A 26,387-nucleotide genomic window follows, 5' to 3' on the forward strand; every position below is an offset into this window, starting at 1 on the left:
GGACAAGCGCAACTCAATCATGACAGGAATTATGATGCAGGATGCCTTTGGGAGGAGAAGAATGCAGGCCTGCCAGGACCTGCACCAGCTGTGACGTCCAAACACAAATGTGGGTCCTCACTGACTACTGACCCTGACCGAAGTCTCGTTTGCTTCTCCCCTTTCCAGAATGGCAGACTCAATGCACTGTGGAAGAAAGAACTGTGAGATGACAACTGAGACCACACCGGCCTCAGGGAGACACTGGGAGCTGGGGCAGCGGGACCACCTCACGGCACCACAGGGGCCAACTCCAGTGTCCATGGGCGTCATGACAAGGCCGCACCAAGTGCAGCCCGACCCCAAGATGCTCTGCGGGGTCCGCTCTGTGGGACAGAGGTGGCAGGAGGGCCGTCCTCACCTTCTTGAGCTCCAAGCACACGGAAACTTAAGTGCCCCAGGTCTGTTCCCACAGTGACATGCTGAGCTGGAGACAGTGCCTTGGGGAAAAGTGCCAGGCTCAGCAAACATTATCTTTGCCAGTTTTGATTACTACACCAATTTGAAACACAGGAGGATTTTTACAACTTTAATAAGAAAGTTTAAAGTATGAATAAATAAATTTTAACTTTTGTTTTCAACGTCTTAAAGGCAAAACAAAGCAGACATAATAAAGAAATAATATGAAGAAATGTTTATCCAACTGTGTTTCATTAATTCATTAATTCAATTTCTAGTTAAAATATTATAGAAGGGGAAAAAAAGTAAAAATACATAGGATTTCACTGCTGTTGGGACAGAGACAAATGACTTAGAACACATCGCCCTACGGCCTCTTCAGGTCCAGACCAAAGTCCCTGAGCTCCCCGATCCCATAGGTGGGGTTACGACAACGCTGGGATGAAATACTGCAGGGAGACGTCTTCATGGAGCAGGTCAAAATGAACAATCTTGTTCTTCACAATATCTAGGCAGAGAGGAAATCCATTACCATCGAGACCCATTCCGCACACACACTTTGAACCCTGAACACTGTAGCAGTTTCTCCCCCAAGCCTCTCCTGGAGCACCCAGGCCCTCCCAAGGTGACTGGTCTCAACTGGCCCAGCCAATGCCAAACCAGGGGCCTGGCCCAGGCTGGCTCACCTGCTGCCGAGGAACAGGCCAAGGTCTCCAAGGAAAAACCCACAGGGCAGACTTCCCAGAAGCCACATGTACCCAAGTCACCATCCTTCCAGGAAAAAAGCAGCTTCCCATCAGCAGGTGCCCTGAGTGTGCTGAGAAGAGCCAAGCATGCAGGGCCTTGTTAGAGAGCAGAAGGCAGCCTGCAAGGGCAGGCACCATGCAGCCTAAGGTGAGCACCGAGGCATGGGGCCCAAGACCAAAAAGAGAAGCCAGACAAGAGGAAGAGGAGTGGCCACAGCATGAAAGCAGCCCAGCTGCCAGGGCCATACCACCGAGGGCAGGAGCTGCAGGGGGAGCCATGGGGAAGGCCACACCTGAGGAAAGCTGGCTGAAGCTAGAACGAGCCAGGCAGCAGGAGAAAGGCAAACAAAGAGCACATGCCCAGGCTGCTGAGAGACCAGTCCCAAGAGAATGGGAGGTTGGGAAGGGACACAGGGGACCAGCAGAAGGACACTTCAGAAGACATGCTGCACACACAGAGGTGGTGGTGGAGACTGAGGGCGGCGGGGAGAGCTCCCCAGAGGCGGGCAGCAGAGCCAACCACTGTTAAAAGTCAGGAGTCAAGAGGAAGCACAGATGGCAAGACACTGGACTACTGCAACAAGTCAGGCTCAGACACAGGAAGGAAAGAAATGCTTTGAGATGGAAACTTAAATCCAAGCCCAGCGGTATCAGAGACTCCACATACGTAAGGTTAGAGGAACACAGCAAGACTGGGCTGGACGTCCCTGCCCACATGCAGCTTCTCTCCAGGTGCAGACTCACACATGATGCCAGGCAAAGCAGCCCACACCCATTGGCCGGGAAAACCCAAATACCCGACTACCCCAGAAAACTGGAGTCCACCAGTGACCGAGCTGTTCCCTGCATTTACGAAACTGCACACAACGCTTAAGACTACAGTTGATGAAAGTACTTGAAGTGTGAAAAACGAATCAAAATGCAAACTTACTGCATGTGGCCTTTGTAGGATTTACTTGTTGTCCAGCAAGGAACTGTAGGAGCTTCCTAATGTCTATGTGCACTTCAGCCATTTGCTCTGAGTTTCTATTTTGAGAAGCATTTTCAGAAGCTAAAATGACAGAATATTTTAAGATACAATTATCTTCAAGTGGAACAGGGAACCCAGAGATCGTATGATGACTGTTTATCAATAAATCATTTAAATAAATGATTTACATGACCACTCACTTTAGCAGCCTAGAGAAATACTGCATGATATAAATGCAATCACTCACTAAACAAACATTTATTAAGTACTGACTCTTTTAAGGAAGAGGAATTCCCTGGCGGTCCAGTGGTTAGGACTCCATGCTTTCACTGCTGAGGGCCAGGGTTCAATCCCTGGTCAGGGAACTAAGATCCCACAAGAGTCACAGCCCCACAAAAATACTACGCTAATGTAAAGGGAATCTTTGATTATAGGGACCTGAAATATGACCCAATCTCCTTCTTAAGGTCAAAGAAAACAGTTTCTCTTAGAAACATATACAGGACTTCCCAGGTGGTCCAGTGGTTAGGACTCTGCACTTTCACTGCTGAGGGCCCATGTTCAATCCCCGGTCGGGGAACTAAGATCTCGCATACCTCATGGCATGGCCAAATAAACCCCCCCCCCCCCAAAAAAAAGACCATATACACCTAAAGCAAGGCCTCTCATTATAAAGTGGAATGAATGGGAAGAAAACATCCTTTCATCTCTGGGAAGGTATCAAAGACCCTCTTTGTTACTTACTAAAATAAACAAAATGAGGAACACCAAAATAAGTCATTTCATACAACTGTTGTCAAAGCTTTATTCACATGGATTTCACTTTGCTCCAGAAGCATGCCCATCACTATGAAGTAAAATTCCCTCACAATGGTAAGCTACAACGTGTCTCTAATAAGCAAACTTGTAGTAACGAATTTTAATTCTAAAAGTGGCAGGAGCCTTACTAGATCTACTTTGGAACACACGAGTGACTAAAACGGCCTTCACAGAGCGAGCACCGTCCCCAGGGCCTCTGCCTCGCTCCCTGCTGGAGCTTCCCTCCCACAGCCTGCCCACCACCGTGAGCTCCACAGCACAGGACTCTGATTCCTGAGCCAATCCGCTCAACCACCCCTCATCCACTGCTTGCTGAACTGATTCCTAGTCCCTTACCACCTTGTATGGGACAAGAAAGTTGATGACGCACGAAAAGCTAATATTTGCTAATATAGTTCTGTAAGTACCAAAGAGAGTAAAGTAGGAAAAGTGGGTGGGGTTGGAGACAAGATAGTGGAGTAGGACTTGAGCTCACCTCCTTACCTCCTCTCATGAAAACACCAAAATCACAACTAACTGCTGAAAAACCATCAACAGAAAAAGAATGGAACCTACCAAAATGATATTCTACATCCAAGGACAAAGAAAAAGCCGCAAGGAGATGGTAGGAGGGGCACATTCACAATACAATCAAATCCTACACCAGCTGGGTGGGTGACACACAAACTGGAAAATAACTATTATCGCAGAGGTTCTCCCAGAGGAGGGAGAATTCTGAGCCCCACATCAGGCTCCCCAGCCTGGGGGCCCAGCATCGGGAGGAGGAGCCCCCAGAGCACCTGGCTTTGAAGGCCAGCGGGGCTTGAGTGCAAGAGCTCCACAGGACTGGGGAAACAGAGACTCCATCCTTGAAGGGTGCACACATAGTCTCATGCACACCGGGACCCAGGGAAAACTGCAGTGACTTCATATCAGCCTGGGCCAGACCTACCCGCTGGTCTTGGAGGGTCTCCCGAGGAAGTGGGGGGTGGCTGTGGCTCACTTTTGTGGAGAAAAGGACACTGGTGGCAGAGGTAACACTGAGTACTCATCGGCGTGAGCTCTCCTGGAGGCAGCCTTCTTGACACCAAGACCCGGCCCCACCCAACAGCCTTAGGCTCCAGTGCTGGGACACCTCAGCACAAACAAGCAACAGGATGGGGGAATGGCCCCGCCCATCAGCAGACAGGCTGCCTAGTCATCTTAAGTCAACAGCCGCCTCCAAACACACCCCTCCACAAGTCCCTGCGCACCAGATGGACAAGACCCAGCTCCACCTGATAGTGGGCAAGCACTAATCCCTTCCACCAGGAAACCTGCACAAGCCTCCAAACCAGCTTCACCCACCAGGGGGCAGAAATCAGAAGCAAGAGGAACTACAATCCCGCAGCCTGTGGGATCGCAAACACAAAAAGTTAGACAAAATGGGACAAGCAGAGGAATATGTTCCAGATGAAGGAAAAAGATAAAACCCCAGAAGAACAACTACGTTAAGTGGAGATAGACAATCTACCTGAAAAAGAAATCAGAGTAGTGACAGTAAAGATGTTTCAAGATCTCTGAAAAAGAATGGCGGCACACACCGAGAAGAGAAAAGAAATGTTTAACAAACAGCTAAAAAATATAAACAACAGAGTAGAACAATTCAATAACTGAAATGAAAAATACACTAGAAGGAACCAATAGCAGAATAAATGAGGCAGAAGAACAGATAAGTGAACTGGGAGACAGAATGGTGGGAAATCACTGCTGCACAAGAGAATAAAGAAAAAAGAATGAAAAGAAATGAGGACAATTTAAGAGACCTCTGGGACAACGTTAAAAACACCAACATTCCCATTATAAGTGTCCCAGAAGGAGAAGAGAGAGAGAAAGGGTCTGAGAAAGTATTTGAAGAGATAATAGCTGAAAACTTCCCTAACCTGGGAAAGGAAATAGTCACCCAAGTCCAGGAAGTGCAGAGTCTCATACAAGACAAACCCAAGGAGGAACTTGCTGAGACACACTGTAATCAAATTGACAGAAATAAAAGACAAAGAAAAAAATATTAAAAGCAATAAGGGAAAAGCAACAAATAACATACAAGGGAATCCCCATAAGGTTATCAGTTTATTTCTCACCAGAAACTCTGCAGCCCAGAAGGGAGTGGCACAATATATTTCAAGTGATGAAAAGGAAAACCTATAACCAAGAATACCCAGCAAGGGTCTTGTTCAGATTCAGTGGAGAAATCAAAAGCTTTACAGACAAGCAAAAGCTAAAAGAATTCAGCATCACCAAACCAGCTTTGCAACAAATGCTAAATGAAGTTCTCCAGGCGAAAAAGAAAAGGTCACAACTAGAAACGAGAAAATGAGGAATGGTAAAGCTTGCTGGTAAAGGCAAGCATACAGTAAAAGTAGGAAATCATCCACACACAAATATGACATGAAAACCAGCAATCGTGAGAAGACAAGAGTACAGTTTTGTATATATGTAGCCTGCCATATCAAAACATCATGGGAACTGCAAACCAAAAATCTACAATACATATACACACAAAAAAGAAAAAGGAATCCAAACACAACACTAAGGGCAGCCATCAAATCACATAAGAACAAAAGAGGAAGGGAAGGAAAAAAACCTACAAAAACAAACACAAAACAATTAACAAAATGGCAATAGGAACATACATACCAGTAATTACCTTGAATGTAAATGGATTAAATGCTCCAATTAAAAGACTTAGACTGGCTGAATGGATATGAAAACAAGCAAATAGAGAAAGAACAAACAAAACCCAAAGTTAGTAGAAGGAAAGAAATCATAAAGATCACAGCACAAATAAATGAACTACAGATGAAGGAAGTAGAAAAGATCAATGAAACTAAAAGCTGGTTCTTTGAAAAGATAAACAAAAGTGATAAACCTTTAGCCAAACTCATCAAGAAAAAAAGGGAGAGGATCCAAATCAATAATATTAGAAATGGAAAAGGAGAAGTTACAACAGACACCAAAGAAATACAAAGGATCATAAGAGACTACTACAAGCAACTATACGCCAATAAAATGGAGCACCTAGAAGAAATGGAAAAATTCTTAGAAAGGTACCATGTCCCAAGACTGAACCAGGAAGAAACAGAAAATATGAACAGACTAATCAGGAGTACTGAATTTGAAACTGTGACTAAAAATCTTCCAATGAACAAAAGTCCAGGACCACAGGTGTGTTCTATCAAACACAGAGAGGAGGAGAGTTAACACCTATTCTTCTGAAACTCTTCCAAAAATTTGCAAAGGAAGGAACACTCCCAAGCTCATTCTATGAGGCCACCATTACCCTGATAGCAAAACCAAAGATACCAAAAAAAGAAAATTACAGGCCAATATCACTGATGAACATAGACACAAAAATCCTCAGCAAAATACTAGCAAAAAGAATCCAAAAACACATTAAAAGGATCATACACTATGACCAAGTGGGATTTATCCCAGGGATGCAAAGAATTTTCAATATCCGCAAAACAATCAGTGTGATATACCACATTAACAAAAAATAAAGAAACCATATGACCATCCCAACATGCATCAACAGATGCAGAAAAAGCTTTTGACAAAATTCAACACCATTTATGATAAAAACTCTCCAGAAAGTGGGCACAGAGGAAACCTACCTTAACATAATAAAGGCCATATATGACAAACCCACAGCTAACATCATAGTCAACGGTGAAAAGCTGACAGCATTTCCTCTAAGATCAGGAACAAGATACGGATGTCCACTTCTGCCACGTTTTTTCAACATACTTTCGTAAGACCTAGCCAGAACAATCAGAGAAGAAAAAGAAATAAAAGGAATCCAAATTGGAAAAAAAGTAAAACTGTCACTGTTTGCATATGACATGATTCTATACATAGAAAATCCTAAAGATGCTACCAGAAAACTACTAGAGCTCATCAATGAATTCAGTAAAGTTGCAGGACACAAGATTTTTAATACACAGAAATCTGTTGCATTTCTACACATTAACAACAAAAGATCAGAAAGAAAAATTAAGGAAACAATCCCATTTATCACTGCATCAAAAAGAATAAAATACCTAGGAATAAACCTACCTAAGGAGGCAAAGACCTGCACTCCAAAAACTATAAGACGTTGATGAAAGAAATCAGAGATGACACAAACAGAAAAATATACCATGCTCCTGGACTGGAAGAATCAAAATGACTATACCACCTAAGGCAATCTACAGACTCAATGCAATCCCCATCAAATTACCAATGACATTTTTCACAGAACTAGAACAAAACATTTTAAAATTTGGATGGGAACAAATAAGACCCCAAATAGCCAAAGCAATCTTGAGAAAGAAAAATGGACCTGGCGGAATCAGGCTCTCTGACTTCAGACTATAGTACAAAGCTACAGTCATCAAAACAGTAAGGTACTGCCACAAAAACAGAAATACAGATCAATGGAAGAGGATGGAAAATCCAGAAATAAACCCACATACCTGTGGTTAATTAATCTTTTATAAAGAATCCCAAAATATACAATGGAGAAAAGACAGTCTCTTCGATAAGTGCTGCTGGGAAAACTGGACAACCACGTGTAAAAGAATGAAATTAGGACACTCCCTAAAACAGGAGTGAATAGGTGAAGGGGATGGATAAACCAGGAGTTTGGGATTAATGTATATAAACCAGTATATATAAAATAAATGACAAGGACCTACTGTATAGCAAGGAAACTACACTCAGTACTCTGTAATAACCCATATGGGAAAAGAATCAGAAAAAGAATATATATATGTGTGTGTGTGCGTGTGTGTGTGTGTATACACACACACACACACACACACACACATATAACTGAATCACTCTGCCATACACCTGAAACTAACACAACATTGTAAGGCAACTATATTCCAACAATTAAAAAAAAAAATGAGAGGGCTCACGCCAAGGAGTACTTCCCAGAACTTCTCCTCTCAATGTCCTTGTCCCCACGGTGAGCCACAGCCACCCCCTGCCTCTGCAGGAGACCCTCCAACATTAGCAGGTGATTTGCTATTATAAATAATGTAACAGGGAGAGGACTGGGGTTGGCAGCGTGAACACAGCCTGCACAGGGTTAGTGCACCACGGCTAGCCCAGAGGGAGTCTGGGGAAAAGTCTGGATCTGCCAAAGAGACAAGAGACTTTTGCTTCCCTCTTTGTTTCCTGGTGTGTGAGGAGGATTAAGAGCGCTGCTTAAAGGAGCTCCAGAGAGGGGAGTGAACTGCAGCTAACAGCGCGGACCCCCGAGACGGGCATGAGACGCTAAGGCTGCTGCTGCCGCCACCAAGAAGCCTGTGTGCGAGCACAGGTCACTATCCACACCTCCCTTCCAGGTAGCCTGTGCACCCCACCACTGCCAGGGTCCCAGGATCCAGGGACAACTTCCGGGGGATAATGCATGGCGCGCCTAAGGCTGGTGCAACGTCAAGCCGGCCTCTGCCGCTACAGGCTCGCCCTGCATCGTGTCCCTCCCATTCCCCGGCCTCAGTGAGCCACAGACCCCGAATCAGCTGCTCCTTTAACCCCGTCCTGTCTGAGCGAAGAACAGACGCCCTCTGGCAACCTACACGCAGAGGCGGGGCCAAATACAAAGCTGAGCCCCGGGAGCTGTGCAAACAAAGAAGAGAAAGGGAAATCTCTCCCAGCAGCCTCAGGAGCAGCTGATTAAATCTGCACAATCAACTTGATGTACCCTGCATCTGTGGAATACCTGAATAGACAACAAACCATCCCAAATTGAGGAGGTGGACTTTGAGAGCAAGATTTATTATTATTTCCCCTTTTCCTCTTTTTGTGAGTGTGTATGTGTATGCTTCTGTGTGAGATTTTCTCTGTATACCTTTGCTTTCACCATCTGTCTTAGGTTTCTATCCGTCAGGGTTGTTTTTGCTTTGTTTTTATTTACTTTTTAAAAAAATTTTTTTCTTAATAATTATTTTTTATTTTAATAACTTTATTTTATTTTATCCTACTTTATTTTATTGTCCCCTTCCTTCCTTCCTTCCTTCTTTCCTTCTTTCTTTCTACTTTTTCTCCCTTTTATTCTGAGCCATGTGGATGAAAGGCTCTTGGTGCTGCAGCCAGGAGTCAGTGCTGTTCCTCTGATGTGGGAGGGCCAACTTCAGGACACTGGTCCACAAAAGACCTCCCAGCTCCACGTAATATCAAATGGCAAAAATCTCCCAGAGATCTCCATCTCAACAACAACACCCAGCTTCACTCAACGACCAGCAAGCTACAGCGCTGGACACCCTATGCCAAACAACTAGCAAGACAGGAACACAACCCCACCCATTAGCAGAGAGGCTGCCTAAAATCATAATAAGTCCACAGACACCCCAAAACACACCACCAGACGTGGACCTGCCCACCAGAGAGACAAGATCCAGCCTCATCCAACAGAACACAGGTACTAGTCCCCTCCACCAGGAAGCCTACACAACCCACTGAACCAACTTTAGCTGGGGACAGACACCAAAAACAACGGAAACTACGAACCTGCAGCCTGCAAAAAGGAGACCCCAAACACAGTAAGATAAGCAAAATGAGGGACAGAAAAACACATAGCAGATGAAGGAGCAAGATAAAAACCCACCAGACCTAACAAAGGAAGAGGAAATAGGCAGTCTACCTGAAAAAGAATTCAGAATAATGATAGTAAAGATGATCCAAAATATTGGAAATAGAATGGAGAAAATGCAAGAAACATTTAACAAGGACATATAAGAACTAAAGATGAAACAAGCAACAATGAACAAGACAATAAAAGAAATAAAAAATACTCTGGAAGGGATCAATAGCAGAATAACTGAGGCAGAAGAACAGATAAGTGATCTGGAAGATAAAATAGTGGAAATAACTACTGCAGAGCAGAATAAAGAAAAAAGAATGAAAAGAACTGAGGACAGTCTCAGAGACCTCTGGGACAACATTAAACGTACCAACATTTGAATTATAGGGGTTCCAGAAGAAGAAGAGAAAAAGAAAGGGACTGAGAAAATATTTGAAGAGATTTTAGTTGAAAACTTCCCTAATATGGGAAAGGAAATAGTTAATCAAGTCTAGGAAGCATAGAGAGTCCCATATAGGATAAATCTAAAAAGAAACACACCAAGACACATATTAATCAAACTGTCAAAAAGTAAATACAAAGAAAACATATTAAAAGCAGCAAGGGAAAAACAAATAACACACAAGGGAATACCCATAAGGTTAACAGCTGATCTTTCAGCAGAAACTCTGCAAGCCAGAAGGGACTGGCAGGACATATTTAAAGTGATGAAGGAGAAAAACCTACAACCAATATTACTCTACCCAGCAAGGATTTCAGATTTGATGGAGAAATTAAAATCTTTACAGACAAGCAAAAGCTGAGAGTTCAGCACCACCAAACGAGATTTACAACAAATGCTAAAGGATCTTCTCTAGGCAAGAAACACAAGAGAAGGAAAAAGACCTACAATAACAAACCCAAAATAATTAAGAAAATGGGAATAGGAACGTACATATCGATAATTACCTTACATGTAAATGGATTAAATGCTCCCACCAAAAGACACAGACTGGCTGAATGTATACAAAAACAAGACCCATATATATGCTGTGTACAAGAGACACACGACAGACCTAGAGACACCTACAGACTGAAAGTGAGGGGATGGAAAAAGATATTCCATGCAAATGGAAACCAAAACAAAGCTGGAGTAGCAATTCTCATATCAGACAAAACAGACTTTAAAATAAAGACTATTAGAAGAGACACAGAAGGACACTACATAATGATCAAGGGATCGATCCAAGAAGAAGATATAACAACTGTAAATATTTATGCACCCAACATAGGAGCACCTCAATACATAAGAAAAATACTAACAGCCAAAAAAGGAGAAATCGACAGTAACACAATCATAGTAGGGGATTTTAACACCCCACTTTCACCAATGGGCAGATCATCCAAAATGAAAATAAATAAGGAAACACAAGCTTTAAATGATACATTAAACAAGATGGACTTAATTGATATTTATAGGACATTCCATCCAAAAACAACAGAACACACATTTTTCTTAAGTGCTCATGGAACATTCTCCAGGATAGATCATATCTTGGGTCACAAATCAAGCCTTTGTAAATTTAAGAAAATTGAAATTGTATCAAGTATCTTTTCCGACCACAACGCTATGAGAATAGATATCAATTACAAGAAAAGATCTGTAAAAAATACAAATACACGGAGGCTAAACAATACACTACTTAATAACGAAGTGATCACTGAAGAAATCAAAAAATACCTAGAAACAAATGACAATGGAGACAGGATGAGCCAAAACCTATGGGATGCAGCAAAAGCAATTCTAAGAGGGAAGTGTATAGCAATACAATCCTACATTAAGAAACAGGAAACATCTTGAATAAACAACCTAACCTTGCAACTAAAGCAATTAGAGAAAGAAGAACAAAAAACACCCCCCAAAGTTAGCAGAAAGAAAGAAATCATAAAGATCAGATCAGAAATAAATGAAAAAGAAATGAAGGAAACAATAGCAAAGATCAATAAAACTAAAAGCTGGTTCCTTGAGAAGATAAACAAAATTGATAAAACATTAGCCAGACTCATCAAGAAAAAAAGGGAGAAGACAAATCAATAGAATTAGAAATGAAAAAGGAGAAGTAACAACTGACACTGCAGAAATACAAAGGATCGTGAGAGATTACTACAAGCAACACTATGCCAATAAAATGGACAACCTGGAAGAAATGGACAAATTCTTAGAAATGCACAACGCTGCCAAGACTGAATCAGGAAGAAATAGAAAATACGAACAGACCAATCACAAGCACTGAAATTGCAACTATGATTAAAAATCTTCCAACAAACAAAAGCCCAGGACCACATGGCTTTACAGGGGAATTCTATCAAACATTTAGAGAAGAGCTAACACCTATCCTTCTCAAACTCTTCCAAAATATAGCAGAGGGAGGAACACTCCCAAACTCATTCTACCAGGCCACCATCACCCTGATACCGAAACCAGACAAGGATGTCACAAAGAAAGAAAATTACAGGCCAATATCACTGATGAACATAGATGCAAAAATCCTCAACAAAATACTAGCAAACAGAATCCAATAGCACATTAAGAGGATCATACACCATGATCAAGTGGGGTTTATTCCAGGAATGCAAGGATTTTTCAATATACGCAAATCAATCAATGTGATACACCATATTAACAAATTGAAGGAGAAAAACCATATGGTCATCTCAATAGATGCAGAAAAAGCTTTTGACAAAATTCAACACCCATTTATGATAAAAACCCTCCAGAAAGTAGGCATAAAGGGAACTTTGCTCAACATAATAAAGGCCATACATGACAAAACCACAGCCAACATCGTCCTCAATGGTGAAAAACTGAAAGCATTTCCACTAACATCAGGAACAAGACAAGGTTGCCCACTCTCACCACTCTTATTCAACATAGTTTTGGAAGTTATAGCCACAGCAATCAGAGAATAAAAGGAATTAAAAGGAATCCAAATCAGAAAAGAAGAAGTAAAGCTGTCACTGTTTGCAGATGACATGATACTATACACAGAGAATCCTAAAGATGCTACCAGAAAACTACTACAGCTAATCATTGAATTTGGTAAAGTAGCAGGATACAAAATTAATGCACAGAAATCTCTGGCATTCCTATACACTAATGATGAAAAATCTGAACGTGAAATCAAGAAAACACTCCCATTTACCACTGCAACAAAAACAATAAAATATCTAGGAATAAACTGACCTAAGGAGACAAAAGACCTGTATGCAGAAAATTATAAGACATTGATGAAAGAAATTCAAGATGATACAAATAGATGGAGAGATATACCATGTTCTTGGATTAGAAGAATGAACATTGTGAAAGTGACTCTACTACCCAAAGCAATGTACAGATTCAATGCAATCCCTATCAAACTACCACTGGCATTTTTCACAAAACTAGAACAAAAAATTTCACAATTTGTATGGAAACACAACAAAACCCATATAGCCAAAGCAATCTTGAGAATGAAAAACGGAGCTGGAGGAATCAGGGTCCTTGACTTCAGACTATACTACAAAGCTACAGTAATCAAGACAGTATGGTACTGGCACAAAAACAGAAATATTGATCAACGGAACAGGATAGAAAGCCCAGAGATAAACCCACGCACATATTGTCACCTTATCGTTGATAAAGGAGGCCGAAATGTACAGTGGAGAAAGGACAGCCTCTTCAATAAGTGGTGCTGGGAAAACTGGACAGGTACATGTAAAAGTATGAGATTAGAACACTCCCTAACACCTTACACAAAAGTAAACTCAAAATGGATTAAAGACCTAAATTTAAGGCCAGAAACTATCAAACTCTTAGAGGAAAACATAGGCAGAACAGTCTATGACATAAATCACAGCAAGATCCTTTTTGACCCACCTCCTAGAGAAATGGAAGTAAAACAAAAATAAAAACATGGGACCTAATGAAACTTAAAAGCTTTTGCACAGCAAAGGAAACCATAAACAAGACCAAACGACAACCCTCAGAATGGGAGAAAATATTTGCAAATGAAGCAACGGACAAAGGATTAATCTCCAAAATTTACAAGCAGCTCATGCAGCTAAATAACAAAAAAGCAAACAACCCAATCCAAAAATGGGCAGAAGACTTAAATAGACATTTCTCCAAAGAAGATATTCAGACTGCCAACAAACACATGAAAGGATGCTCAACATCATTAATCATTAGAGAAATGTAAATCAAAACTACAATGAGATATCATCTCACACCGGTCAGAATAGCCATCATCAAAAAATATGGAAACAATAAATGCTGAAGAGGGTGTGGAGAAAAGGGAACACTCTTGCACTGCTGGTGGGAATGTGAATTGGTACAGCCACTATGGAGAACAGTATGGAAGTTCCTTAAAAAACTACAAATAGAACTATCATATGACCCAGCAATCCCACTACTGGGCATATACCCTGAGAAAACCATAATTCAAAAAGTGTCATGTACCAAAATGTTCATTGCAGCTCTATTTACAATAGCCAGGAGATGGAAACAACCTAAGTGTCCATCATCGGATGAATAAAAGAAGATGTGGCACATATACACAATGGAATATTACTCAGCCATAAAAAGAAATGAAACTGAGTTATTTGTAGTGAGGTGGATGGACGTAGAGTCTGTCATACAGAGTGAAGTAATAAGTCAGAAAGAGAAAAAGAAATACTGTATGCTAACACATATATATGGAATCTAAGAAAAAAAAAAGGTCATGAAGAACCTAGGGGTAAGATGGGAATAAAGACACAGACCTACTAGAGAATGAACTTGAGGATATGGGGAGGGGGAAGGGTAAGCTGTGACAAAGTGAGAGAGTGGCATGGACATATATACACTACCAAATGTAAAATGGATAGCTAGTGGGAAGCAGCCGCATAGCACAGGGAGATCAGCTCGGTGCTTTGTGACCACCTAGAGGGGTGGGATAGGGAGGATGGGTGGGAGGGAGACTGAAGAGGGAAGAGATATGGGAACATATGTATATGTATAACTGATTCACTTTGTTATAAAACAGAAACTAACACACCATTGTAAAGCAATTATACTCCAATAAAGATGTAAAAAAAAAAATGAAAGAAAGAAAGAAAAACTTCTTACTTTTTAATACACACACAAGTAGGAGAAAATGAGTGTCATCTACATGTCTAACTCCACCCCATGTGAGAAACTACAATCTTTGGGAGAAGGCACAGGATGTGAAGAGCTGGAAGGGCTCTTGGAGACTGAGCCCAAGCCCAGGTTTTATGGATGAGGAAATAACCCAGCAGGAAACTTACCTAATGGAGGATTTCCAAGATCTTTAAAATGAGTTGTAACACATACTAGTTCAGTTTCTATTTTCAAGTTCAATTCTCCATTTAGGGTTGCTTCAATAATCTGCAAATTGAGTATTTTACAGTGTTAAGAAAAGGAAAAAGGAAATAAAAAAGTGAACATCAGCTTCCAACAAACCAGGTGACAAGGTAGCCCCCCCAGACGCAGGGCACTCCTGACAGCACCAAGCCCCACATGGCATCAGCAAGAAGACAAGGTCTGAGAGCCAGGGACTCAGAAATCCCCGGAGAGCAGCCCCTCCACGTGCAGAGCGCCGTGGGAAAACCTGAGAACAGGTGAGGCTGGGGGTCCCTGCTAGCAGCTCTGACAACACAGACACTGTGTGACTCCTGCAAAACAGAGGGAGGAGAACCGGAAGAGAACGTGAAGTTAGAAGCTCACCACCTGCCTTATTTATTTATTTTTTTTGCGGTACGTGGGCCTCTCACTGTTGTGGCCTCTCCCGTTGCGGGGCACAGGCTCCGGACGCGCAGGCTCAGCAGCTATGGCTCACGGGCCCAGCCGCTCCGCGGCACGTGGGATCTTCCCGGACCGGGGCACGAACTCGCATCCCCTGCGTCGGCAGGCGGACTCTCAACCACTGCGCCACCAGGGAAGCCCCAGGGAAGCCCCACCTGCCTTATCTTTATAAATGGACCAAACCATCTATTACAACTGCCAATTCCACATAATCAGAAAGCCTTCAGAATATCAGGAGAACATAACCATCTACCTGAAAAATAAACTCAGACATTGGGAAGTGAGATTTCCAAATTCAGAAAGGCCCGAAGATGCCGTCAGGTGTCCAGGACTCCAACAAGCTGCGGGGCCCCGTGGCCGCTGGGCTTTCCGTACTCAGAGGACAGCTGGGCTTGGTGACCAATTGCCGTGGCCCGTACCGGCCACACCTCCCCCCGCCCCAACAGTGCCTGGAACTTCTCCCAAGATCAGAGGGGCCCTTTCCTTTCAAGCTCTGCCCTCCACCAACCAACAGGGTCTCTAAACGGGACAGAATCTAGAAATTAAGTTCAGAGAAAGATACAGGTACCACGACATGATAAGGTACCAAGATTCGGGCAATCTGCCCAGGGCACGCTGCACTTCGCCTTTTACCGTCAGTATCTGGCCATCTCTAAAGCCTGGCAGGTCTTCGGAAAGCCCGTGCAGCAGCATGCAAGCCAGCATTTTGCTCAACCAACAATGCAAGAGGCCACCGAGCCGCCACAGGTGATGGTGGTCGTCTGGCCGAGGAGCCATTCCAGAGGCGCGGCAAGAGGGGCAGAGGCCATGGGTGAGCGGAGCACGGCCTGCTCCGCAGGGCTCAGCTGCAGCTAAATCTCAGACAGATTTACTTCGGAGTGTCACCTAGCAGACCTTATTCTTGTTCCTTAAAATTAGTGAACTCTGAATAGTTTCCATCCTAGTAACAAAATCAAAAAATGTTTTTAACTTGAGTGAGCTCTCATTTCTAAGGCTTTGACATTACACAGAAAACAGCCTCTACATTTCCTTGCTGCATCATCTAGTAAACGTACCTCTGGATGAGAAGAATTCATTATTCTTTCACTACCCAGAAACACACGGTGATGTTTCTAAGCCCGCTCTCTTATCTGGACACAATACTTGACTGAAATATGTAAAACAATCCTTGTGCTTACCGGGACTCTAAAGCTAACACAGGCCCGTCTGCTTTGAGTAAGCACACACTCAGTATCTACCTGTAAATTCTCCCCGCTTTTGAAAAACAGGTTTTATATAAATACAGATTTATTCAAGAAGGCAGCTTGCAAGGTTCTAGATTCACTCCAGACTTCAAACACTCTCGCAACTTTCTTCACATCCCCACCGCCTGAGTGATCAAACAGTAGCTCCACACCTCTGACCACACCCGGTGCCTGGTGTGGGGCAGTGTTCAAACAGAACTTGCCAAGGGAGTTCACGAGCAACACTCTGAACACTGGTCGCCGTGTTTATTTTGTGAGCGATGGCCAGAGTATTAGCCACGTCAACATACTTTGCTTCTTAGGGACTTGGACAAAGTCTTACCTCTTTCGGAGATTCCCCAAGTGATAATTACCCACCATTTACGGAAGAGTGGCTAAACGCACTGGGAACCTAACATAAATGATCTCGATTCACAAAAAGTCACAGAGCCACTGTGACAGTTAGGCTGCCATTCTCGTGCTGGATAACACCCAGCACCGGGGCGCACCGCTCAGCAGGGGGCCCAGGGTGGCTGCAAGGACTCGGCTCCTCTGAGGCTGAGACAACGTATAAGGTGTAAGCAACAGAGCACTGCTCCAACCACCAAGCACCGCCGACCCACGTGTCTACCACAGCAACAGCATCCCTGCGCGCCCGTCAGAAACTCAGCCTGACCCCACCACAGACCTCCTGAACCAGAACTGGCATTTGGTTGGAGGGGAGCCCAATGTCTTAAAACCTGGCGGAGACTTCTGTCAGTCCATGCCTGTTTTTTCTGTTCCTACCTGAGTCGTACATGCAACCCACCCCCACTGGCCACGTCTCTCATTAAAGGAAGTAAGGTAAGGATGGCATCTCATCAAGGGCCGCTGGGGCATCTGGCGGGACAGGGATATTTTTAATGTGTTAAGTCCTAGTCATTTTCCTTAGGTCTCCTGCCTGTAATCTTCAGACACAGAATTCTGGTTACTCAAGTAGATCTCGTTATGCATTTGGCTACTCCAACTTTCCATGTGCTTGATAACTTTCCCCTTAGTATTTCACAGTGCAGGAACCACTTCCACAAAATTCTGGCTTTTAAACACTCCAGGGAAGAGAAAAACACCTTTGATGATTTTATCTAAGCGACTTTGCTGACTCATTTCCCTTGGACCAAAAGAACAAACAATCGGATCCTTGACTTACTCGCCCTGCCTTTTCTCTCCTGGGCCTCTCGAACCTCTCTGGAGGTCCCCAGGGTATCCTCAGAGGAAGCTCCCAGCCTGACAACTGGATCAACATCAAGGCAGGCAGAGCAGAACACCCATGTCTGCCTAGGACACACTGCTTCATCTGAAGCCATCCTAAATTAAAGTGAAATCTATAAAGATGAAGTTATGGAAGAAAATTACTCTCAAGCGAGCACACCTGCGGTGATAAAACAGCCCATCAACGTTTTCTAGGCTTCAGGAAACTTTTGTAATTCCAAAGATCTCTTGAAACTAAGTTTCATTCCAGGTCCATGCGCAAACACCTATTACCCACGTGCTGACTGGCAACCCCACAGTGGGTGGCTGTCACGCAGAGACGGTTAAGACAATTTCCCTTTTCAGGAAGCTGCCACTTTAGGAGGGGTTCCCAGGTGCTAGCAGGTAACTTATGTAGTGCTGAACAGAGCAGCTCGGCAGAGGAGGGGCTTACAGCCAGTGTGGTGGGAGAAGGTCTGGGAATTCTGATGAGCAGTGAGAAGGGCTAAGTGCTTTCCAGGGGACAACGGGAGAGAAGCAGCCAAGTGTGAACGGCAGAGACGGGGCCTGGGAAGAACCGGTGCTGTGGGGATGGACAAGAGTCTAGAGGAGTTCTGCAGGGAGGGGGCAGCCATGTGGCAGGTAACTGGCCTGCAGACACCGAAGAGCAAAGGTTTCACCAGGTGGACCGGGGTTTCTATAATGAAACATAGAGGGACACAATCGAATGAGTTTTGGGGGTGAGTGCAGAACTCAGGAGAACCCTGGGAGGGAAGGAGAATGACCCACACGATCCCCCAACACTGTCACTGTCACATATAGCGTTTCATGACATTGGCAGAAAACCTTCACAGAAGAAAACAGGGAAGTAAACATGACCCTCGAGCTGACCTAAGAGCTGCCTACAGGAAGAGGGGTGTGTCCTGGGGGATCTCCGTCCTGGGCTCACAGAGACATCTGGCAGCAGCAGAGGCCAGCATCAGTGATCATAAGAAAATATGTACATTATCAGATAAAACATGTAATATGCTGTCCAGAACATTATCAGATAAAACATGTAATATGCTGTCCAGAACATATGGAAAGAAAGCCAGAACTGTTGAATATATCCTTAACATACTATTAATATAGATATGAGGGACTAGGGCAAATGCGAGTGAGGAAAGTTGAGAAGACCTGAGCAGGTTGCTACAGGCACCTGTAAAACTGCAGGCTCTCAACAACCAGCCAGGCCCCCAGAGCCAGGGGGTGAGGGACGTCCCACGCGGACACCACATGGTGAATGGCAGGGCACCAAGACTCCATCAGACGAGGCTCCTCCCAGGACACGCAGCCAAAACCACACACTTGGGAGCTCTTTTCCAAGAAGTTAGGACTTACAAGGTGATTGCTGATGTTTTTCATCTTCTCCACAATGCTCTTCATAGTCTTCAAGACTGGTAAATAAATACTAACCTATAAAGCAAATGAGAAAAATCAGGAGTATTAACACATTGACATAACATAGTCAAGTACTGACAGGTGCTCATTACCTGTTCACAATGTGTGTACGCTTAAAAGCTCTGGAATCTTGTTTTTAAATTGCCTGAATACAGGTCCTTTTTAAAATATAAAAAGAAAAACAAGTTTACAACTTCACTCACTCATGCCTGCCTCTGGTGACATCAGTGACCATGTCCCTGCAGGCATTCCCTGCTTCCAAGACTGCAGCCCTGCAGCCAAGATGCCCTCTGCACGTGCCCCAGGGGACTAAGGCTCAGCACCGGGGGAGGCCGTCCTCCAGGGGTTCACACCCAGGCTCAAGGTCTGCCTCCTACCCTGTGCAGAAACACTGGGGGCCAGTCTCTGCAGCAGTGCCCAGACTGGGTTGCAGCAGTACTTGGTACGATGCTGGCTTTTTCCCAGCAAAGATGTCTTCTAGCAAAAGCCAAGTAAATATTCCATTCACTGTATTTTCACGGTCTCTTCTTCAATACATCGTGAGCAAGAGTTTGACCCTTGGGCATCATCTTTACTTCCAGTGGCTCTGGGAATCCTGTCAGGAGAACTAAAGCAGGCTCTCCCACACACCCTGGGCATCACTCCTTACGAGACAAAGGAAAAAACCACGTTCTGTGAAACCCAAGCTGGCGCCTAGGACCGCTACTCCCGATAAATGCGATGGTCCTCCAAAATACTACCTTAGTTTTACTTAAGCATTATTGGGCAAGACTTTCTCTCTCCTAACTGTAAAGAATGGGGCATTCCTATTATGTAAAACGCTACTTTAGGATGTTTTATGTGAACAACTAAAGACAAATACTGCAATTTTTTTTTTTTTTCTGGGAGTGTCCTTTAAAAATGACTATCTCTTGGGCTTCCCTGGTGGCGCAGTGGTTGAGAATCCGCCTGCCGATGCAGGGGACACGGGTTCGTGCCCCGGTCCGGGAAGATCCCACATGCCGCGGAGCGGCTGGGCCCATGAGCCATGGCCGCTGAGCCTGCGCATCCGGAGCCTGTGCTCCACAACGGGAGAGGCCGCAACAGTGAGAGGCCCGCGTACCGCAAAAAAAAAAAAAAAAGAAAAGACTATGTCTTTTCAGGCACTATACAACTTTCAAATAAAACCTACGGCAAGACTTTATCTAAAGTCAGAGAATTCAAATCACACCATTTAATACGTGGTGAGTGACAGGACGCCAGGCATCACTCACGTCAGCGTCCGGGACCGTCGGTTCTTGTAAGTCCTTCCACAGTTTTCGAGGAATAACCTTTACAGGGATGTCATGTGTCACAACACGACTACTGCTTGACACGGATAACTGCCAACAGAAAAATTAAAAATTATTTGTATCATCCCGTCAACACTTAAAAAAAAGAACTGAAAGACTAAAAAAGTTGATACCAAATCTAAGTGGAATGTTCTCAATTCAACAAATATTTATGGTGTGCGTATCCAGCTTGGGGTCCTGTTAGGAGCTGGGAAGTGTGGTGAACAAGAATAAGATAAGGTTCCCTCTGTTCCAGAGGTACAGGTGGGTAAGGAAGGAAACACAAACTATACAAGCTGGGTGCACTACATATAATCACTACAGATTTGAAGAAAGCAAAACAGCAACCAGGTGAGCGTGTGAGGAGGGTCTTAGAGTGGGAAGTCAGGAAAAGCTTCTCCGAGAGGTGACGTTTCAGATAGGACCAGAACAAGGATGAGCTGTCAGTCATGGGAAAATAGAGACGAGGGGGACAGTGTTCTCCCAGGCAGGGAGAAGAGCAGTGTAAAGTCGTGAAGCACAAGTGACTTGCTATGCAGAAGGGACCAAGAGACTGTTCTGTGTGCACAGGACACTCGTGTGCTGCTGGAAGGATAAAACTCGACCTGTCCATGTGCATGGGCTCCTCTGAGACTCCACAGCCCAACATATTCTGCACTTTAAGAAAGAAAAGCATGATATGTTACTCTCTTACTTTTCCCTAAGTAACTTTAGAACCACACCACACTTATATTGTGAGGTGAAATACAGATTAGCTCTGAGAACTGCGTGACTGCAAAGAGCTGAGAAAAAGGAAGAAAGGTTGAGGAAGAGAGTGATCAAGACAGTGGAGGAGCAGCATGCGGGCTCGCCACCTCCCACAGATGCATCAGAACTACATCCACATGCAGAACGGTGCTCACAGGACACCTACTGAAACCTGGCAGAAGACCTCAGGCTTCAGAAAGGGCGAGAAAACCTCCACGCAACTGGGTAGGACAAAAGAGAAAAGAAGAAAACAGAGAGGGGAATTGGGATGGGGCCTGCACCCCAGGGAGGGAGCTGTGAAAGAGGAAAGGTGCCCACACCCTGGATGTCCCCTCACAGGCAGGGAGATCAGCCTGGACAGAGGGGGAGCTGTAGAACCTTGGAGGAGAATCCAGCAACCAGTTTACAGAAGGCAGAATGGAGAGAGACCTGCACACACGGGAGATGCCACCGCCCTGCACTGCCCAGCCTGAGACACGTGTCTGCCAGGGTGGGTGGGGGCTGGGTGCTGAAGCGCAGGCTTCGGAGCTCAGACCCAGGGAGAGGATTGGGGTGGGCTGCCTGAAGGGGCTGGAGTGTGATGTGGCCATGACCAAGGGCGTACCTGGGCCCACCAGAGAGGCAACGTGCCACTGTTGGAGGACGTGTGAAGGGAGGGGCGGGGCCGCCACAGGAGCTTCCTTCCACGTGCACACGCACTTTCAGGCAACACAACACCACCTATATGAGTCCCTGGGGCGGGCGTGAGCCACCGCTGCCGCTGAGAGTGTCAGGAGTGGGCGCCAGCTGCCACTGCCATTGCAGGCTCCAAGAGCACGTGCAAACCGCTGCAGGCTCTGGGAAGACACATGAGCTTCTGTTGTGGGCTCTGGGTGGGCAGGTGCCAGCCGCCACCACCGCTGAGAACTCCAGGAGGGGGCACCAGCTGCCCTCACTGCTGCGGCTCCGGGAACAAGCAAAAGCCGCCACATCTGCACACTCCCCATCAAGGGGGTAGTGGCCAACACGTGCTGAGGAGCGGCAAAAGGCATCCATACTAAAGGCAGCCCTCACACCAAAAATATTAAACCTACATAAGCTACACAGGGACACTCCCGCATATAAATAGCCTTCTAAGACCACAGTTGGTAACTGTTTCTCCTAAGCTCAGAGAAAGAGAAATACAAATAAAATGAAGAAGCTGAGGAACCACTCCCAGTTAAAAGACCAAGAGAGAATTCCCCAAAGGAACAAACAATGAAACAGACTTCTTCAGTCTAACAGAGAAAAAGTTCAAAAAGGTGGTGATGATAATAGTGAAGGTATTAAGAAAGGCTTTTGACAGAAGTGCAGACAGAGTACTGTAAAAAAGAACTAGAGACAACAAGGAGGAGCCAAGAAAAATTACAAAATTAATTTGCCGAGATGAAAGCTGAGCTCAAGGCAACGAATAACAGAATGAATAACATAGAAGAATGAACAAGTGAGCTGGAAGACAGAATAATGGAAATCACTCAATCACAACAGACAGAAAGCCAAAAGAAAAAAAAAAATGAAAGCAAGATAAGAGATCTATGGGATAATATAAAGCATGCCAATCAATGCATAATACAGATTCCAGAAGAAGAAGAAAGAAAAGTGGATCAAAAATGTTTTGAAGAAATTATGGCTGAAAGCTTCCCAAACCTAAAGAAGGAAACATATATCCAGGTACAGAAAGTACAGAGGGTCCCAAGTAAGGTGAACCCAAACAGACGTGCACCAAGACACAATTAAAATGGCAAAAGTTGGGCTTCCCTGGTGGCACAGTGGTTGAGAGTCCACCTGCCGATGCAAGGGACACGGGTTCGTGCCCCGGTCTGGGAGGATCCCACATGCCGCATAGCGGCTGGGCCCGTGAGCCATGGCCACTGAGCCTGCGCATCTGGAGCCTGTGCTCTGCAACGGGAGAGGCCACAACTGAGAGGCCCGCGTACTGCAAAAAAAAAAAAAAAAAAACTGGCAAAAGTTAAAGAGAGGATTCTAAAGACAGAAAGAGAAAAACAAGGAGTTAATTACAAGGGAACCCCCGTAAGGCTATCAGCTGATTTCACTATGGAAATGTTGCAGGCCAGAAGGGAGTGGCAAAATATATTCAAAGTCTTGAAAGGGAAAAAAATCTGCAACCTAGAATATTCTACCCAGCAAGATTATCATTTAGAATAGGAGGAGAAAATATTTCTCAGACAAGCAAAATCTAAAAGAATACAGTGATACTAAACCTAGCCTAAAAGAAATATTGAAAGGTCTTCTCTAAATAGAAAAGAAGCAACAAGCTATAGGAAAGAGGGAATAACAAATGGAAAGTAAATCACTTAAGCCAACATACAAATTAAAAAGAAAAAAAAATTTTTAAATCTATCTGTGAAAGCGATGATAACCACAACAAACTAAAAGAATAAACATGAAGATGTAAAGACATCAAATTCATAAAACGTAGGGGAGGAGAATTAGAAAATGTAGATTTTTTTTTAAATGTGTTTGAGCCTACAATGACTATCAGCCTAAAGCAAGTAGATATAGAAAGGGGTTAACATACTTGAAAAACAGGGTAACCACAAACCAACAACATACGATAGATTCACAAAAACCAAAAAGAACAGAACACAAGCATAAAATAAAAGGAATCAAACCACAAAAAGAAAAACAAGAAGAGAAATAAAGGAACAAAGAAGAAACATAAAATCAATTGGAAAACAAGGTTTAAAATGGCAGTAAATACATATTTATCAATAATTTCCTCAAATGTCAATGGACTAAATGCTCCAATCAAAAGACAAAGTGGCGGACTGGATAAAAAAGAGCCTGCAATATGTTGCCTACAAGAGACCCACTTCAGGCACTTCCCTGGCAGTCCAGTGGTTAAGGCTCTGTGCTGCCACTACAGGGCACAGGTTCGATCCCTGGTTAGGAACTAAAATCCTGCACACAGCACGGCATGGTGTGGCCAAAAAAACCCACTAGAGACCCACTTCAGGGCAAAAGAAACACAAAGATTGAAAGTGAGGGAATGGAAAAAGATACTTCATGGAAACGGAATTGACAAGAAAGTAGCAGTTGCACCACTCGTATCAGACAAAACAGACTTTAAAACAAAGGCCATAAAGAAGGATAAATAAGGACAGTATATAATGATAAAAGGATCAATACAAGAGGAGGACTTTATACTCGTCAACATATATGCAACTAATATCAGAGCACCCAAATACATAAAACAAATACTAACAAACATAAAGGAAGAAACTGATAGGAATACAATAATAGTAGGAGACTTTAACACCTGACTTGCATCAGTGGACAGCTCTTTGAGACAGAAAATCAATAAGGCAACAGAGATCCTAAATGATACAACAGAACAGCTACACTTAATTGTTGTTTTGGGGACATTACATTAAAAATAAAAGAAAACACATTCTTTTCAAGTGCACATGGAACATTCTTTAGGACTGACAACATACTAGGGCACAAAACAAACCTCAACAAATTTAAGAGTACAGACATTATTTCAAGCAACTTTTCTGATCACAATGGCATGAAAATAGAAATCAACCACAGCAAAAGAAATGAGAAAAAAACAATTACATGGAGACTAAACAACATGCTACTATGAGACCAATGGGTCAAGAAGGAAATCAAGAATGAAATTTAAAAGTACCTTGTGACAAATGACAATGAAAACGCAACCATACAAAATCTAAGGATGCAGCAAAAGCAGTTCTAGGAAGTTCACAGCAATACAGGCCTTCCTCAAAAAAACAAGAGAAATCTCAAATAAACAACCTAACCTACTGCCTAGAAGAATCAAAAAAAGACCACCACCTAAAGTCAGCAGAAGGAAGGAAATAATAAAGATCACAGGGGAAATAAATAAAATAGAGAGTAAAAAAATAGAAAAAATCAATAAAGCCAAGAGCTGGTTCTTTGAAAGGGTAAACAAAATTGACAAACGTCTGGCCAGGATCACCAAGAAGAAAAGAGAGAGAAACCAAACAAAATAAGAAATGAAAAAGGAGAACTATCAACTGATACTGCAGAAAAAAACATAAGAGACTGCTATGAACAATTATATTTGAACAAACTGGACAACCTAGAGGAAATGGACAAGTTTCGGGAAACATACAGCCCACCAAAAGTCAAATCAAGAAGAAATCGATAATTTGAACAGACTGATCACTAGAAGTGAAATAAAATCTGTAATAAAAAAAAAAAATTCCCTACAAACAAAAGTCAAGGACCAGATGGCTTCACAGGCAAATTCTACAAAGCATACAAAGAAGAACTTTTACAGATCCTTCTCAAACTCTTCCAAAAGACTGAAGAGGAGGGAACACTCCCAAAGACATTATATTAAGCCACCATTGACCCAATACCAAAACCAGACAAAGATACCAGCAAAAATGAAAATTACAGGCCAATATCTTTGATGAACACAGATGCAAAAATTCTCAACAAAATATTAGCAAACCGAATCCAATAACATGTAAAAAAATCAGACACCATGACCAAGTGGGATTCATCCCAAGTTAACAAGAATGGTTCAACATACGCAAACTGATGTTATACACCACATCAACAAAAGAAAAGACTGGGACTTCCCTGGCGGTCCAGTGGTTAAGACTACATGCTTCCACTATAGGGGCATGGGTTTGATCCTGGTCAGGGAACTAAGTACCGCATGCCACACAGCACAGCCAAAAAATAAAAAAAAATTTAAAATTTAAAAAAGAACAAAAGAAAAGACAAAAACCACATGATCATCTCAATGGAGGCAGAAAAAGCATCTGACAAAATTCAACATCCATTCATAATAAAAACTCTTACCAAAGTGGGTATAGAGGGAACATACCTCAACATAACAAAAGCTATTTATGACACACCCATAGCCAATATAGTAACAATGAAAAGCTGAAAGCCTATCCACTAAAATATGGATAAATACAAGGATGCCCACTCTCACCACTTCTATTCAACATATTACTGGAAGTGTTAGCCACAGCAATCAAACAAGAAAAAGAAATAAAAGGCATCCAAATTGGAAG

General features: G+C 43.4%; 1 protein-coding gene across 3 annotated transcripts in view; it reads right to left on the reverse strand.

Moving 5' to 3' along the window:
• Positions 1-555: 555 nt before the first annotated feature.
• Positions 556-26,387, reverse strand: part of HUS1 (HUS1 checkpoint clamp component) — a 29,822-nt gene continuing 3,990 nt past the window's right edge. Inside the window, exons 4-8 of one of the 3 annotated variants that reach the window (XM_067745628.1) lie at positions 20,527-20,634; positions 19,214-19,288; positions 14,867-14,966; positions 2,116-2,235; positions 556-946 (exon numbers count right to left, since the gene is read on the reverse strand). In XM_067745628.1, the coding sequence (XP_067601729.1) occupies positions 864-946; positions 2,116-2,235; positions 14,867-14,966; positions 19,214-19,288; positions 20,527-20,634 (486 nt within the window). In that variant the 3' untranslated portion in view covers positions 556-863. Of the gene's footprint in view, positions 947-2,115; positions 2,236-6,605; positions 6,750-14,866; positions 14,967-19,213; positions 19,289-20,526; positions 20,635-26,387 lie in introns of those variants that run through there. The other 2 variants (XR_010945344.1, XM_067745629.1) reach the window with 2 other exon arrangements.

Source organism: Pseudorca crassidens, chromosome 8, assembly GCF_039906515.1.
Source record: "Pseudorca crassidens isolate mPseCra1 chromosome 8, mPseCra1.hap1, whole genome shotgun sequence".
Taxonomy (NCBI): Eukaryota; Metazoa; Chordata; class Mammalia; order Artiodactyla; family Delphinidae; genus Pseudorca; species Pseudorca crassidens.